General features: G+C 46.9%; 2 protein-coding genes across 4 annotated transcripts; both read right to left on the bottom strand.

Moving 5' to 3' along the window:
* Positions 1-7,148: 7,148 nt before the first annotated feature.
* Positions 7,149-8,966, bottom strand: LOC136356033 (uncharacterized). Its single transcript, XM_066309420.1, has 3 exons — positions 8,358-8,966; positions 8,004-8,066; positions 7,149-7,397 (listed from the first exon to the last, which is right to left on the bottom strand). Exons 1-3 carry the CDS (start codon positions 8,964-8,966, stop codon positions 7,149-7,151), a joined length of 921 nt encoding a protein of 306 aa, XP_066165517.1.
* A 1,285-nt stretch (positions 8,967-10,251) lies between these two features.
* Positions 10,252-13,112, bottom strand: LOC9270448 (large ribosomal RNA subunit accumulation protein YCED homolog 1, chloroplastic). Of its 3 annotated transcripts, none has more exons than XM_015777994.3 (3): positions 12,678-13,112; positions 11,780-12,328; positions 10,252-10,889 (listed from the first exon to the last, which is right to left on the bottom strand). In XM_015777994.3, the coding sequence occupies exons 2-3, from the start codon at positions 12,304-12,306 to the stop codon at positions 10,460-10,462; spliced, it is 957 nt and encodes a 318-aa protein (XP_015633480.1). In that variant the 5' UTR covers positions 12,307-12,328; positions 12,678-13,112; the 3' UTR covers positions 10,252-10,459. The 3 variants fall into 3 exon arrangements, with proteins under 3 accessions (XP_015633480.1, XP_015633479.1, XP_066165418.1); XM_015777993.3 differs by having other exon boundaries at positions 11,780-12,323; XM_066309321.1 differs by having other exon boundaries at positions 11,780-12,275.
* Between the last annotated feature and the right edge of the window lie 1,056 nt (positions 13,113-14,168).

The following is a 14,168-nucleotide window of genomic DNA, read 5'->3' as shown; positions in this document are numbered from 1 at the left end:
CCGCCGCCGCTAGCTCCGCCGCCGTGTGGGCCATCTCGGCCACCGCCTCGCGTCGCCGGAACCCCATCGGAACCCCATCTCCCTCGCGAGCCGGTGAGCTATCCATTCCCCTCCGTCTCCGGCCAGCCACTTTGGTCGTCGCGGTCGCCTTCTCCATCCCTAACTCCTCTCCTCCCCTCCTCTAGGTGTCGCCGCCGCTCGTCCGCCCCTTCTCTCGTCGGGTCGTCGTCGCCGCCTTCGTCTTCCGCTCCGGCCGCCGTGTCGCCGGTGAGTCCTCCCTCCCCCTCCTTTCCTCACCTTCCCGCGAGCGCCGGCCACGCTGCTGCTCCGGCCATGCGCCGCCGCCTTTCGGCCGTCGCCGCCGCTTCCCGCACCGCCGGTCACCGCCGTCGGTGGCCGTGCCTCGCCGCCGCCCCGCCTTGGTCGGCCGGTCGTCCTTGAGGCCGAGCTGAGCTTGGCCGGCGCCTCCCTCGCCTCCCCTTTGAGCCACCGCCTGGTGGGGCCCACCTGCCAGGCGCCACCTCCCTCCCTTTGGAGCCGCTGCCCGTGGGGCCCGCGTGCCGGCGCCCCCCCCCTTTCGCTGACGTCAGCCCTGGGCTTTATTGCGCAATAAAATGATTAAGGCTTTTTCTTTATTAGTAAAAACACAGTTTATCTTCTAAAATTCTTAAGTAATTCATCCGAGCTCCGTTTAAGTCCATTCAAGTCTCAGTAAATCAAGAAAAATGCAAAGAATCCATTAAAAATGGTTTTGTTTCCTGTTTCAGTAGTTTATAGCATGTTTTGCTTGTGTGCTTTGGTTGTCACGTAGGTTTCGACCGTTTCGTCGATCCGCGGTTTCTCGAAGACGTTGCTGAGGTCTCATCAGTTCGAGAGCAAGGCAAGTCATGCTTTACATTTGATCATATTGTACCCAATTTACAAACACCCTGCATTTCTATTAAATGTTGCATTCTTTTACAATGTCATGTGGGATGGGTCCCATTACTCAGCCATTTATTGTTTACCATATGCCATTGATAACCTGGGTATCAAAATGATTAGATGTTGGTTTAGGAAATGCTTAGCCATGCTTAGCTCAACTAGTACACAAAAAGGGATCACATTATTACATAGACTCTGACTATTAGCATAGTTTTGGATTGGTGCCACCGCAATAGTGTTAGTTAATTAAAATACACTGAATGGTGGGCTGTGGGTGCATGGTTTTGCTGGTCGCACCCATGGCAGTTAAGGACCGGTTCACGGGAAACCCTGGGAGACTTACCGTGCTTACCACAAGCGGGAGTGGGTAACTGCTTGATCTGAAGTATAGCTCGACCCTTTCCTAGGCACCGGTGGCGAGGGTGGGCGTGATGGAGTTGGGTCGGCCGAGGTGTTCGGTTGTCCAGCTGCCGGATTCACCGCGGCGCAAGAGGGGACCGCCCACTGCCTTTTGAGGGGTGGGGGTGAAACCTTAGCGTGGTGTGGATGGTTAGGGGAGGGTTATGTGGAGGGTCTTGTCACGATTTCCCCCTTTGCAGTATCATGGTGATACTTCGGGGCATGGCGACATGTGTGGAATCGTGTCTTGTGTGTACAGTTGTACACCTCTGGCCAGAGTAAAACTATTCGAATAGCCGTGCCCGCGGTTATGGGCGATCAACCAGATTCACCTTGATTAGTCTCACCCCTAGTTTAGCTTAATGAACTGGTGTAGTTCAGGTGGTTGGTTGGGCCTGTTGCAACGTGGTGTAGCGTTGGACAGTGATTGGTTAATATTGATTAATTACTACAGCTGTTTTACTGCTTTCAACTACTGTTTTGAAATGCCTGCTTTATGTAAAAGAACCCCTAGCTTCCTTTGGTTATATCCTGCATCATACCTCCTCTTCCGGTATGACTTGCTGAGTACAGTGGGTAGTACTCAGTCTTGCTCTCTTTTCCCCCACACCAGAGCTGAAGTTCTTCTCAGTTGGAGCCGACTCAGAGAGGTTGGTTTCGTTGCTGCCGTCAAGGTTTGCCTGTGGAGTGGAGTCGCCCGCTGCTGAAGTCAAGCTTCCCGGTTTAGCTCGCTTTAATCTTTCCCGCTGCATTTGTAATCTTTTATATTTTTTTTGTAAGATGTGGGTCTGTATGTCAACAATTGTCGTTTGTGTACCCTGGCTGGTCCTGGACAGGGATTTAATGCACATTCAGCCTAGAAATTCTGGTTCGAGAATTTCTGGGTGTGACACCTTCCACCTTGATCTATAGTCAATCTCCTGACTTATCTCTTTCAGTTACAAAAGGAGGAAGAGACGAATAGAACGAAGTACGAGGGGTTATTTGTAAATATGTTTAGACAGCTCATGCCCATGCCCCAAAACGTGTGAATGCACTGACGTGGCATCTTAATCACATGCCAACTCAATAAGATTGGCCATGTTGTGATGTTTTTGCTTGAGTTCGCACGCACTATGTAGGTTTGTGCATCAAAATGGGAGATTTTCAAGTTTTTACACTAGATTGCACCCACCGTGCAAGATCGTGTACCGCCAACACAATTTACTCAATTTTATAACATGAGAGGCACATTGACTCTGGTATGGTTCGGTAAAATTTCAGTATTAAAATTACACACGGGCTACGAAAATGGCACGCCAACGAGCACACTTATTTTCTAGTATATTCTGCGATTCACTTCTGCCTTTTCTTTCTAGACAACTCTATTTGATGCATGAACCTGTTGCTCTCACTTGCGCCAATAATTAGTAGTGTCTTCAACATCACTAATTCCATAGTACAACTATTAGTAGTGTCTTCGCCATCATTATATTCCATAGGACCATTAGACCTGTTTTGTTTTGTCTTTATTTTCTCAATAGCCTCATATGGTTCTCAAATAAATAATAATAATGTCTGAGACTGGTATACCATTTCATATTGCACCTGAGTTATTACTTAGAACCACTGTCAGTGAATCATCTGTACTTTTGAAATAATGTTAGTGTTAGTGGTGAGTCTGTCACCACTTCTTCCACGAACTTCCTACTTTTTTGGAGTTAATACGTTGTTTTGGGAACACACCGATGTGGTTTCCGGTCACACGGATTGGTTTTAATTTTATTCGCGTTCCTAATCCACCACGCATCAGAAGAAAAGCACTTTGTATACGTAAGTAATATTGCTAATGATTATTGAGTTATACATCTACTGAAATGTAGATACATCCTATCTATTTGAATTTTTTTTGTTAGATTTTGATTCTTAATATATATACTATCCAGACATATAATTTGTTAGGTATTAATAATAGATTGTGAAACAAAGTTGACATTGAGTTAAGTTACTTTATTACTAGATATAAGTATGCATCAAATTCTTATACACAGTCATATACTCGTAATTTGAAAATTTTCAAATATTATAGTGAATTTGTATATTTCATACCTTGATGCCCGAACACCATAGTATCCCATATGGATGTCCTGTATATACATAAAAAGTACTAGATGATATATAGATAAAATAATAAAACAATGATAATAACGAGTTAATGATATTTTTGTTGATTAAAATCTCATTGTAACCACGGGTAATATGCTAGCTTAACTAAAGAATTTTTATGAGATCTAAATAGCCACTTATGTGTCATTTGATAATCCATAGCCTAGAATCATGAGATCGATCACAGTATGTCGGGCATTTATTGTATGTAATAATATATTTATAGAATCAGGGTCAATGACATGTAGGAGTGGCACGCTTGTGCTCATCAAATTTTGATATAAATAATCTAATTAATTAACTATCTAAATTTAGTGGGTCTACCGCCAGCTTATATTGGACGGTTTATGCGGTTTCTAAGCATGCTTTCGCTTCTCTCTTTTCCAACCTATACTTCCTTTTTCCGGCGCATACAATTCCTAAACTATTAAACAATGTATTTTTTAAAGAAATTTTCTATATAAAGAAGTTGCTTGAAAAAATCATATTAATTTATTTGTTTTTAGTTTTTAACTAATACTTAATTGAGTAATTTACTAATGAATTTTGCGTGTGTGGAGAGAAGATCCCAACCATTACAAACAAAGTAAGTCTAGATTGTTGACAAACATTAAACTCATTGTGTCCTTTTTTCTCTAGATGAGTCATAAATTAGGTGGCACGCTAATCAAGTGGTTAATTTGACTATCTAAATTTGGTGGGTTTGTTTCTATCTTGTTGGTCGCGATTTATCTCCATGCGAGTTTGTAGATATACGTTTCTCTAGAGTATAAATGACCCATAAATCATGAGGCACGCCAATCACGAGTTAATTTGACTATCTAAATTTGGTGGGCATGTTCCTATTTTGTTGTTCGATATTTATCTCCATTCGAGCCATAAATTAGGTGACGCTCCAATCAACGAGTTAATTTGGCTATCCAAATTTGGTGGATCTGTTCCTATCAACGAGTTGTTTGATTTTTGTCCGTGCGAGTTTGTAGACACGTTTCTTCATGGCTTTCGGGCAGCACGAGCCAATAGCGGCCTTTCGTGTGCGTGCCGCTTCCTCAGCCATATCGCATACTCCCTCCGTCTCCTCTATTCTATAAAATACCAATCTCATATCAAATGTAATATATTCTTGTACTATAAATATAAATTTAGATATACATATGTCCAGATTTATTTTACTATAATATATCACATCCGATTTTAGAATCGTTTTTTTGGACGGAAGAAGTATGTGTTCGTTCACATGTAGCCTGTAGGTTGCTGTCACCGTGGACGTGATGGCCCGGGCTGATGGTTTGAGTTCTCCGTATAACGGATGAATGGGTCATGTCCACACAAATAAATACTGTGCTTTCAAATTCTCGTCCCATAAGACTTGATCCCGTTCCGATTTCCTCCGTTTTCGAATTTTTTTAGCTCCTCGGGGATACTTACGCGTGTTTGCCTACTTTGCAAAAAGCTCCTCATTTTTTACCGAAATATCACATGCGTTCTCGAACCATCTGACACACCATTGTGTTTTACTCGGAAAACTCCTCGTATTTCAGAGAAATACAACGTAAAGAAGATAAAATTCCGCTTTTAAAGGTAGCGCTGTAAACATAAGACACAAAGGGATGTTTTTTTTTTGCAAAATAACCACATATACCCTCACCCAAACACTATCCCCAACACTTTCCGCCCCACCCCCCCGGCGCGTGGGGCTGCCTCCGCCGCTGGCCGCCCTTCCCCATCGCCACCGTGCGCCATCCCGCCGCCGCCTCCGTCAACGACTGCCCTCCCCCTACTGTCGCCACCTCCTCCTATCACCACTCTCCTCGTCGGCAGATGCGGCCTCCGCTGCCAACCAGAGGGGGGTGAATGGTTGTAATACCCCAAAACCAAAACTTTTAGCGGAATTAAAAGTTACCCTAGAATCCGATGTAGATCGGTCTGACTGGAGTAGATCCGCCAGTCTGACCGCGCATATGCCTTTGATCTGACCGGTGTTGTTCGCCAAAAAATCGCCCTTGGCTCCTATCACCGCTGCTGGTCTGACCACCGTGTCCCCGCCTGTCTGATCAAAGCGATGCCGCTGGTCTGATCGCTGGTGTCCCGCCGCACTACACCATGACACTAGATTACCAACAGACATCTGTCGGTAAAGATAAACAATTATTGATAGACTATTTGTTGGTAAAGGCTTTTGGCAAATTATATGTTGGCAATACTATGTAATATAACATGCTATATGTCGGCAAATCTAAATATTTTTTGGAACAAAATAACTGTCAGCAATATTATGAATAGAAACCAATGATATGTCAGGAAAACTTAATGATAATCCATCTGTCAGCAATGTTTCATCCGTCAGATCTTGATCCAACGGTTCAGATAGAGTGAAGTGAAAGCTCAGACGGCAAATTACTTTAGGTGCGCGGAAAATAAAAAAAAAAGAAAATCCCCATCCACCGCACGCGCTAGAGAAAACCCTAGGCGCCGCCACCTCTCCCCCCTTCTCTCGCGATCCCCATCCACCCGCGCGCCGCCGCCTCCTCCGCCCCATCCACCGCGCGCCTCTCTTCCCATCCACCTCGATCCCTCCTCCTCCTCCTCCTCCCTCTTCACCATCTCGTCGCCTCGCCGTCTCCACCCTCAAAACCCTAGCCGCCGCCGCGCCGCTCCTCGTCCTCCGCCACCGCCCGGCGTAGTCTGCAGCCATGGATCTCCTCCGCTCGCACCTCCACAAGGTCTGCATCCTGGAGCCCGGCAGCCGCATCCACAAGGACGAGTGCTTCGTCTCCTTCGACACCCCGGTAAACCAAGCCACCCGTCTTGGTCCTCTTCGCTCTGGTTTCCTAAGGTTAGGGTTTTTGATGCCGATTTTGCTGAACCCGCGCGCGCGTGCAGAGATCGGAGGGTGGGCTGTATGTCGACATGACCTCGTTCCTTGGGTTCGGGAGGAACCCCGTGTACCTCCACATCATGCAGCGCCGAAAGCCAGAGCCCGACGACGAGGCGGATCACCCGCTGAAAAAGCCCACGCTACTCTCCATCGGTATGAGTGACAGCGCTTTCCCACTGATGTCGTCCAGAGTCTAGGAAAAAAGAATGTTAAGTGCGCTGCCACCATCAATGAGGGATCGTCGGAGCTTGACGTTACGAATCACTGGGTCTAGTACCAGGGGGTACCGCCCCGGGTGGACCACTCGGTCAGGGTGGTCCAAGCGGTCAAACTTGATTGCTGTCTCTGACCACCGAAGATATTGAGGTGTATCGGGCTGGATGGCGTTGATCTCCCGTTCAGTCAGCTTTTGCTTTCGCTTGGACTCGTAAGCCAGGGGCCCACCAAAAATGTGATTGAGTTCCTTGCGAGAATCTTGAAAACCAGTCGGTGCATCGTCTTCATCATCCTTCTTCTTCGACGTGCTTTGATCTTCATCAGTCGGCTTACGTGCTTTCTTGGCATATTGCTCTGCGAATTGCTGATAGATGAAGCAATCTTTGGCCGCGTGATTCAAGTTCGGGTGATGTGAGCATTGAGCATTCATAATCTTGTCCAAGGTATTGATGCGTGATCGCTATCGAGAAGATGGTGTTGTAGTTGACACAAGATCCTCGGGTTTACGCTTGCGGTCCTTGTGGTTGGTACTTCCACACCATCCTGTCATCGGCGCATCTTTCTTAGGCTTCCAAGTACTACCCGACTACTTGGACGCAGTGACAGCATCTTCCGCTTTGGCGTATTCATTGGCCTTCTCGAACATCTGCTTGACCGCCTTGGGAGGCTTGCATCCGAACTTGCCGACTAAGAGTTCATGGCGAATACACTTAGTAAAGGCGGCGATGATGACGTCGTTGGTAATGTCAGAGATCTTGTTGCGTTGTTCAGAAAAGCGTCGGATGTAATCTCGAAGGGATTCTCCGGGCTTCTGGATCACGTTGTAGAGGTCAAACTGAGTGCCAGGACGTTCAAAAGTGCCCTAGAAGTTGGCGATGAAGTGTTCGCGAAGCTCTGCCCAAGATCCAATCATGCCACGGGGTAACCCGTGAAGCCAAGACCGGGCAGAGTTCGCTAAGGCCATAGGCAGATAATTATCCATGGCCTTGCTATCTCCTCCTGCTGCGCGAATCGCGAGACCGTAGACGGTGAGCCAAGACTTAGGATTTGTTTTGCCGTCATACTTCTCGATTCCAGTCGGCTTGAAGCCGGCCGGCCAATCCACTCGACACAGGTCGCTCGTGAAGACGGCAACTCCATCCACATCGTCATCGTAACGATCTGGTGAATGGTGAGGAATATAGCCTCTTTCTGCACGACGTCAATTGATAGTATCACGAAGATCGACGGGACGCCTTCGACGCGGAGAGCGGCGCTATTCAGCCCAGCGCTCCCTATGTCTGTCGGCGGGTGAGTGAACAGATCGTTTACCATGATCCCTGCTCCTACGACTGGATCCTGCGGCGGCAACGCTGAGGCTTGGTTGATGATAATCTTGAGATTGAAGAGGTGGAACTCGGTTGCTAGTCGGCGTACGGACGCTTGAGGAGTTAACTAGGACCGAGGCGGCGATCATGGTCTTGGTCTGGTTTAAGATGTTGACGATGTGGTTGGGTGCATCTTCCTGAAGTAGAGTGTCCAGAAGGGTGATTGCCGCTACCGTGTTCTGTTGCGGGGTGCGAAAAACTGCTGTCTCCTCAACGTCTTGTTGTCCGATAAGTTCTCGTGCTTGTCGCCCAGCCTCCAAGGCGCCCTGTCACCAGTCCTCAGCCTCCTTCGCAGCCCGTTCGTGTTCCTGTTGCTCACGCTGTAGCCGGTCTCGCTCTTGTGCTAGTCGCTCCTCCTCTAGTCGGTGATGCTCAGCTTCTTGTCATGTGCGTTATTCTTCTGCTTCCCGGGCTTGACGCTACTCTGCCGTCTCGTTGTTAGCCATGAAAACGCCGAGGAAGAGAGGCGTATAGTTGTCTTCGTGGCCTTTGTCGAAATTGTCGAGGTTGCTGAAGTCGTAGTGGTAGCCGAAGTCGTCATACTCAAGGATCTCCATTGGTCGAGAGTCGACACCGGGAGAGCTGAGGTAGCCATCTAATTCTTCCGTCGAAACCGTCCTAAGAGGCTGGAGTATGACGCCGACTTCCCTGGAACTAGATTGGATCGGGGCCGAAGCCGGATCCCGTCTAGACCTACAGGAAGAGAACATCCTTGTGGTGAAGACAGCTGCCAAGTCGTCGGGAAGCTTCATCAGGATCGAAGGATAGGCTCCATCATCTTGATCAGGTCGTGTCAGAGTAGATGGGATCTCGTCCGAGTGGTTTGAAGCCGAGTCGGATGAGATGATCTTGGAGTATATCTCGGCCGAGTTCGGGAGACCGAACGGGACAGAGACCTCGTCTCCCCTTGGCTGGTTCGGATCCGAGCCAAGGAGAGAGATCTTGCAGAAGTCGTTGGTGATGAAGTCGAGGCTGCCGAACTGGAACGTCTGCCCGGGAGGGAAGACGAAGTCGTCAATGCCGGAGATGGATCCCATCGCACTAATCGGCGAAAAACTTGACGCTACCCCTTCCTGGCGCGCCAACTGTCGAAACAAGATTTCGGCAATACGAAAAGGGGGTGGCTATCAAGATGGAAAAGTGGATGGGTTTAGAGACACAGAATTTTATACAGGTTCAGGCCCTCTCAATGAGAAGTAATACCTTACCCTTGTCCGGGGATTGATCCGCCGAGTGTGTTATTGATCGTATGATCTGGGAGAAAAGTTATGCCCCAAAAGGCACCTGGACCCCTCCTTATATAGGGGAAGGAGTCCGTATTACAAGATATAGCCCATATTCCTAACAGAATAGGCAAATAAAGATAAAATACAATCGTAACCGACTAAAACTCCGGGTATTTCCTTGATACATAAGTTTGAAATTTAACCCGAGTCCCTTAAAGATATTCTATCTACATACAGTACCCTCATACCCAGTCGGATATACATGCCGTGTGGATATGAGGTTTTCATAATCTCCACAAACCCACTTGGCGAGCGTCCGATATTTTATCATCCCTCATACATACGATTTAGAGCGTTTTCACCATAAATTAGGTGGTGCGCCAATCGACGGTTTGATTTTTCAACTATCTAAATTTATTGGGTCTGTTCCTAGCATACTGGTCGATTTAGCTCCCTGCGGGTTTGTTTCACATGTTTCTCCATGGCTTCGAGCAGCGCGAGCCAATAGTATGAACTTGCGTGTGATATGTCGCTTCCTTGATCGCACGTATGTGCACGTCCATATATATCTCTTCGTCTCAGAAAACAAAACTAGTATATAATATGACATGTTTTACGAATTTATAAGCAAATATTACATCTTATATTATGTTTGTTAGTTTTCTGCAAAACGGCGGGAGTGGTGCTGTCCCTGTTTGGAAGAGATGGCCCAGACTGATGTAATGGCTGGAGGAGTATAACGGATGGATGGGCCATTGTCCTTGCAAACAAATACTGTACATGTTAAATCAAATAATTGTAGGACCCACGAAAATATATACTGCAGCTATTATTTTCTAGAAAAAAGAATTATGAGAAAAATTATTGTAAAGGCCTGTTTAGTTCGCGAAAAGAAAATTTTTGAGTGTTACATTGGATGTTTATCTGATGTCCGAAGGGGTTGAAGCCTTTTCTTTGTGGTAGAGAATACATTGCTCTTACCTCCAGATTTAACATTTCATTTTTCTTGCTTTTGAATTGTGTATCTCATATTGCAATTACGATTTGTTGGGTCGAACACAGCAGACGGTTCATCTGCATATATGCACAAGAAAACTGTCACCCTACAAATCGATGCCTCCGATAGCATGTCAGAATTCAGGTACCTCGAACACACGCAAACAGACACGTCATGGCATCAATTTTTCCGTCTTACAGTAGGATATGAGCTCAAAAAATGAAATTTATCATCTAAACATATTATCTTCGAATACTGCTACAACGTATTACATACATATCACTGTCTAAAATCTGCCGTGCGGTGTTTACATCACCTTTGCAGTGGTTTCAACAGGTCTTTTGAGAGGCCCTCGCCGCTGAACATTCTTAGCCTTAGCCTGCTGTTTCTCTGTGTTGCAGCTGCAGCTGCTGGTGTTGAGATTTTCGCCGCAGCCAACGCAGAGACCTTTGCAGGTGGGACTGCACAGGGCATCGAGCGTGATCTCTAAGTGAATGATGTCCCTGATGTGCTTCGAGATATCAACCTCCTTTTCTCCAGCTGGGAAATGCAACCGGTCATCCCAATCTATATCTTCGTCGTCTCCATCTTCTTGGCTTCCAGTTAGCACAGGAGCTTTGGTTTGTTCTTCTTCAAATATCGTGCCGAGATCAACCACATCAGGTTCCTCTACTCTGCCTTCGGTCAGTAACAGGGAAAAATTCGCAAATATACCTTGAGGCGCTGGCTCAGCACAACTGAAAATGAAGCACAATGCGTTTCAGTATTGCACCATCAACCTTGTCCTCAAGTTGTGCCAGTATTAAATTAACAAAAAAAGAGGCCCGTTTCTACTTTGTGAACAACTTAAGTGATATTCACTGAATATACTAGTTGCTTCATATTCAATCCTCCATAAACCTTTATGCAATTAGTAGATATATATTATTTCAAGGTTTGCACACAACCGCAGCTCAGTCGGACTGAAACTTTCCACAATGGTTGTGGGCTAAAAGAGATACTGTATAACTTACTGTATGAGAGATGAAGTTGAGATTATTGTCCTAAAGTTTTCCTCCTACGGAATAGTTATTTATTTGTTTGACTAATTGAACGAAAAAACTCTTAAAGTGAAGAAATGCCAAGCCACCTTAAATCTAACAAACTAGTAGCTGTATGGAGCAGTGAAGTGTAGTTGACTGGTAGGCAAAGTTCAATCCAGCATGGACATAGAAGTGAAAAATTGCACAAGGCTAAGCTAAGGGTGCGTTATGATGTACTCCCTCCGTTTCTAAATATTTGACACCGTTGACTTTTTAGCAGATGTTTGACCGTTCGTCTTATTCAAAAACTTTTGTGAAATATGTAAAACTATATGTATACATAAAAGTATATTTAACAATGAATCAAATGATAGGAAAAGAATTAATAATTATTTAAATTTTTTGAATAAGACGAACGGTCAAACATGTTTAAAAAAGTCAACGGCGTCAAATATTTAGAAACGGAGGTATTTATGAACAGTAGTAGAGGTGATAAATTATAAAGATTGTTACTATGCTTGCCTTTGCCTAATGAAATTTCTTTCGGTCATAGTACCATGTCTAAAAGGAAAGGAAGAGAGAGAGTGAGAAGGTTAGTTAGTTACCCATAGCAACCGAGGGTGATGACAGTGCGGACGATGCCGTCAAGGCGCAGGCGGCCCCGGCGCCTGGCAACGTCGAGAGAGACGAGCACTGGCGTTTCGTCCTTGGTACCGGTAAGGTTGGGGGAGGAGAGGATGAGGATTCCCATGGTGGCAGCACGTGCCCGAGAGTGAGGGGAGGAGAGGTCGCCAAGGCCGAGGCGCTCCAGGGTGGTGGCGTACTCGAGGTGGTGAACCGAGGCGTCCCGCCGGTACACCACCGCGCCCTCCCACGGAGAACCCTCCTCGTCTTCTTCTTCTTCTTCCTCCTCTGGGTCGTAGTCGACGGTGAACAAGTCGTCGGCGGCGCATGGGGATGGGGATGGGTAGTGGGAGAGACTAGAGGGTTGTGGTCGGAAGAAGAAGCAGCTGCGGTGGAGTGGGGTCATCACCATCGGCGGGGGAGGGGTACGGGACCGGTTGCAGCGGCGGAGGACCAAGGGGAGGCCTGCTCCTGCTCCTGCGACGCCTCCAACTCCAAGCATCATCATCTTATGTAACTTTTGTACTGCTCTAACAAAATTATAGGAGAAATTCTATTACAACAGGCAACCTAGTGTATGCATTTTGTTCTCTAATTAACTATGTTCATGTGAAAAACTCGCTTAGGCATTACTACAAACACCTTCAATGCATGAAAAACTGAGGTAAATTCAACCCAAATGAAAAGGCACAAACCTCAAGATATCATCGTGTTCAAACAGTAGTGCGATGGGCAGAGATGGAGACTAACATGTCTACTAAAATTCTCAAATGAATCAGCCTAAATTCAACTATGAACTAAACCCTAAATTCCAAATCCAAAATGTTCCTAACCATCTCTGGATTTAGCATTTAGGAAGTGGATGAGGGGAAGAGTTACCAGTTCACACGTGGAGGTGGAGGCTGTAGCTCCGGGCGGCGGCGTCGCGGGCTTGTGGCGCGTGAGGCCGTGGGCGGGAGGGTGGAGGCGGCGAGGCGGCGCAACGGGGGACGGTCGACCGTCGACGGCGGCACCGTGACGGGTAGCAGGAGGGCGGGGCGCTCTCGCCGGCGGCGAGTCTCCCCCACGAGCTAGGTCACCGGCCGGCGGCGCTACGGCGCGATGCGCCGATGCGGAGATGGCCTGGGTGATGCGGAGATGGGCGATGCCGCAACGGCGGGCGGGCGCGCGCGACGGGCGACGGGCGGGCGCGCGGGGTGCCGGGCGGTCGCCGGCCGGCGGTGAGCCACTGGGGTGCGCGGGGTGATCGGGAGATTTTTTTTTTTTTCGCTCGATTTTTCTCGATCTGATCCGGATAAGGTAGCGTATGTGATTGAGTGGAGGAAGTACTAATTTCTATATATTAAATTCTTTCAAGCTTCCTTTTACATACGTGACATAACATAGATTAGCATGCATTTCTCTTAAAAGTACACTATCAGTTGCCCTGGCAATTTTGCAAAATACCCTGGATAACATAAAATTTAAGGCGTTTTGTGGTTACGCCTGAAATATGGAGTTTTTTTAAGGTTCTAACGAAAACGCCTTGAAAGCACAGAGTTTTTTTAGGCGCCTTCTAATGATGAAAGTATGGAAGACATTAATTAAATTTGCCATGTATAGAAATATTTTTTGTGGCATTTTATGAAAATTGCCTTTAAAAGGGATGATTTGAGGCGATTTTGCAGGAATGCCCAACAAAATACGTTTAAATGACATCCATCCTGTAGTGTGAGATGGAGCACGGCAACAAGTCACCGATTTCCGCCGCTGCCAGGAGATCGTCGACGCGGGGAGACGGATGCATGTGGTTATGCTCACCCTTGTTCATCGCCACGAGCAGCAACCTTTGTGATCTGTTCAAGGTGTAGCTGGTGATCCATTTATTTAACACTTAGAGCATGTGATTTGTTGGTTTTTGGTATTTAGATACACTTGCATACTTGAACTACAATTTTGGTTGGTTGTACAATATGTATTTGCATAATTGTGTTGCAAGATTTTTTTTGGATGTACTAGCTCACGAGTTAAACGAGCTAGCTCGAGCTAATCCAAGCCAGCTAGTCAGCTCGTTATCCTAACGAGCTAGACCGAACCGAGTACGTGTAGTCAAGAAAGCTGCCGAAGCGGCTACTCAGGACTCAGACTCAGCATACCCAGACTCCGACCTCCATGTTTCGCACATCTTCGGAGGTTCCACGGCGTACTCCTCAAAGCGAGAGTACAAGAAAGTGGAGCGCGAAGTTTTTTCGACATGGCAGGAGGCTGCGTCCAAGGTGAAGTGGTCAGAGCAGAAGATTGAGTTCTCAGAAGCAGACCACCCCAAGACTGCCGTCACTCCAGGGCGATATCCGATCGTGGTTGAGCCCACTATTCGGAATATCAAGGTCG

Source organism: Oryza sativa, chromosome 4 (genome assembly GCF_034140825.1).
Source record: "Oryza sativa Japonica Group chromosome 4, ASM3414082v1".
Taxonomy (NCBI): Eukaryota; Viridiplantae; Streptophyta; class Magnoliopsida; order Poales; family Poaceae; genus Oryza; species Oryza sativa.
The sequence above is the reverse complement of the archived record's forward strand: the minus strand, read 5'-3'. Positions and strand labels throughout refer to the sequence as shown.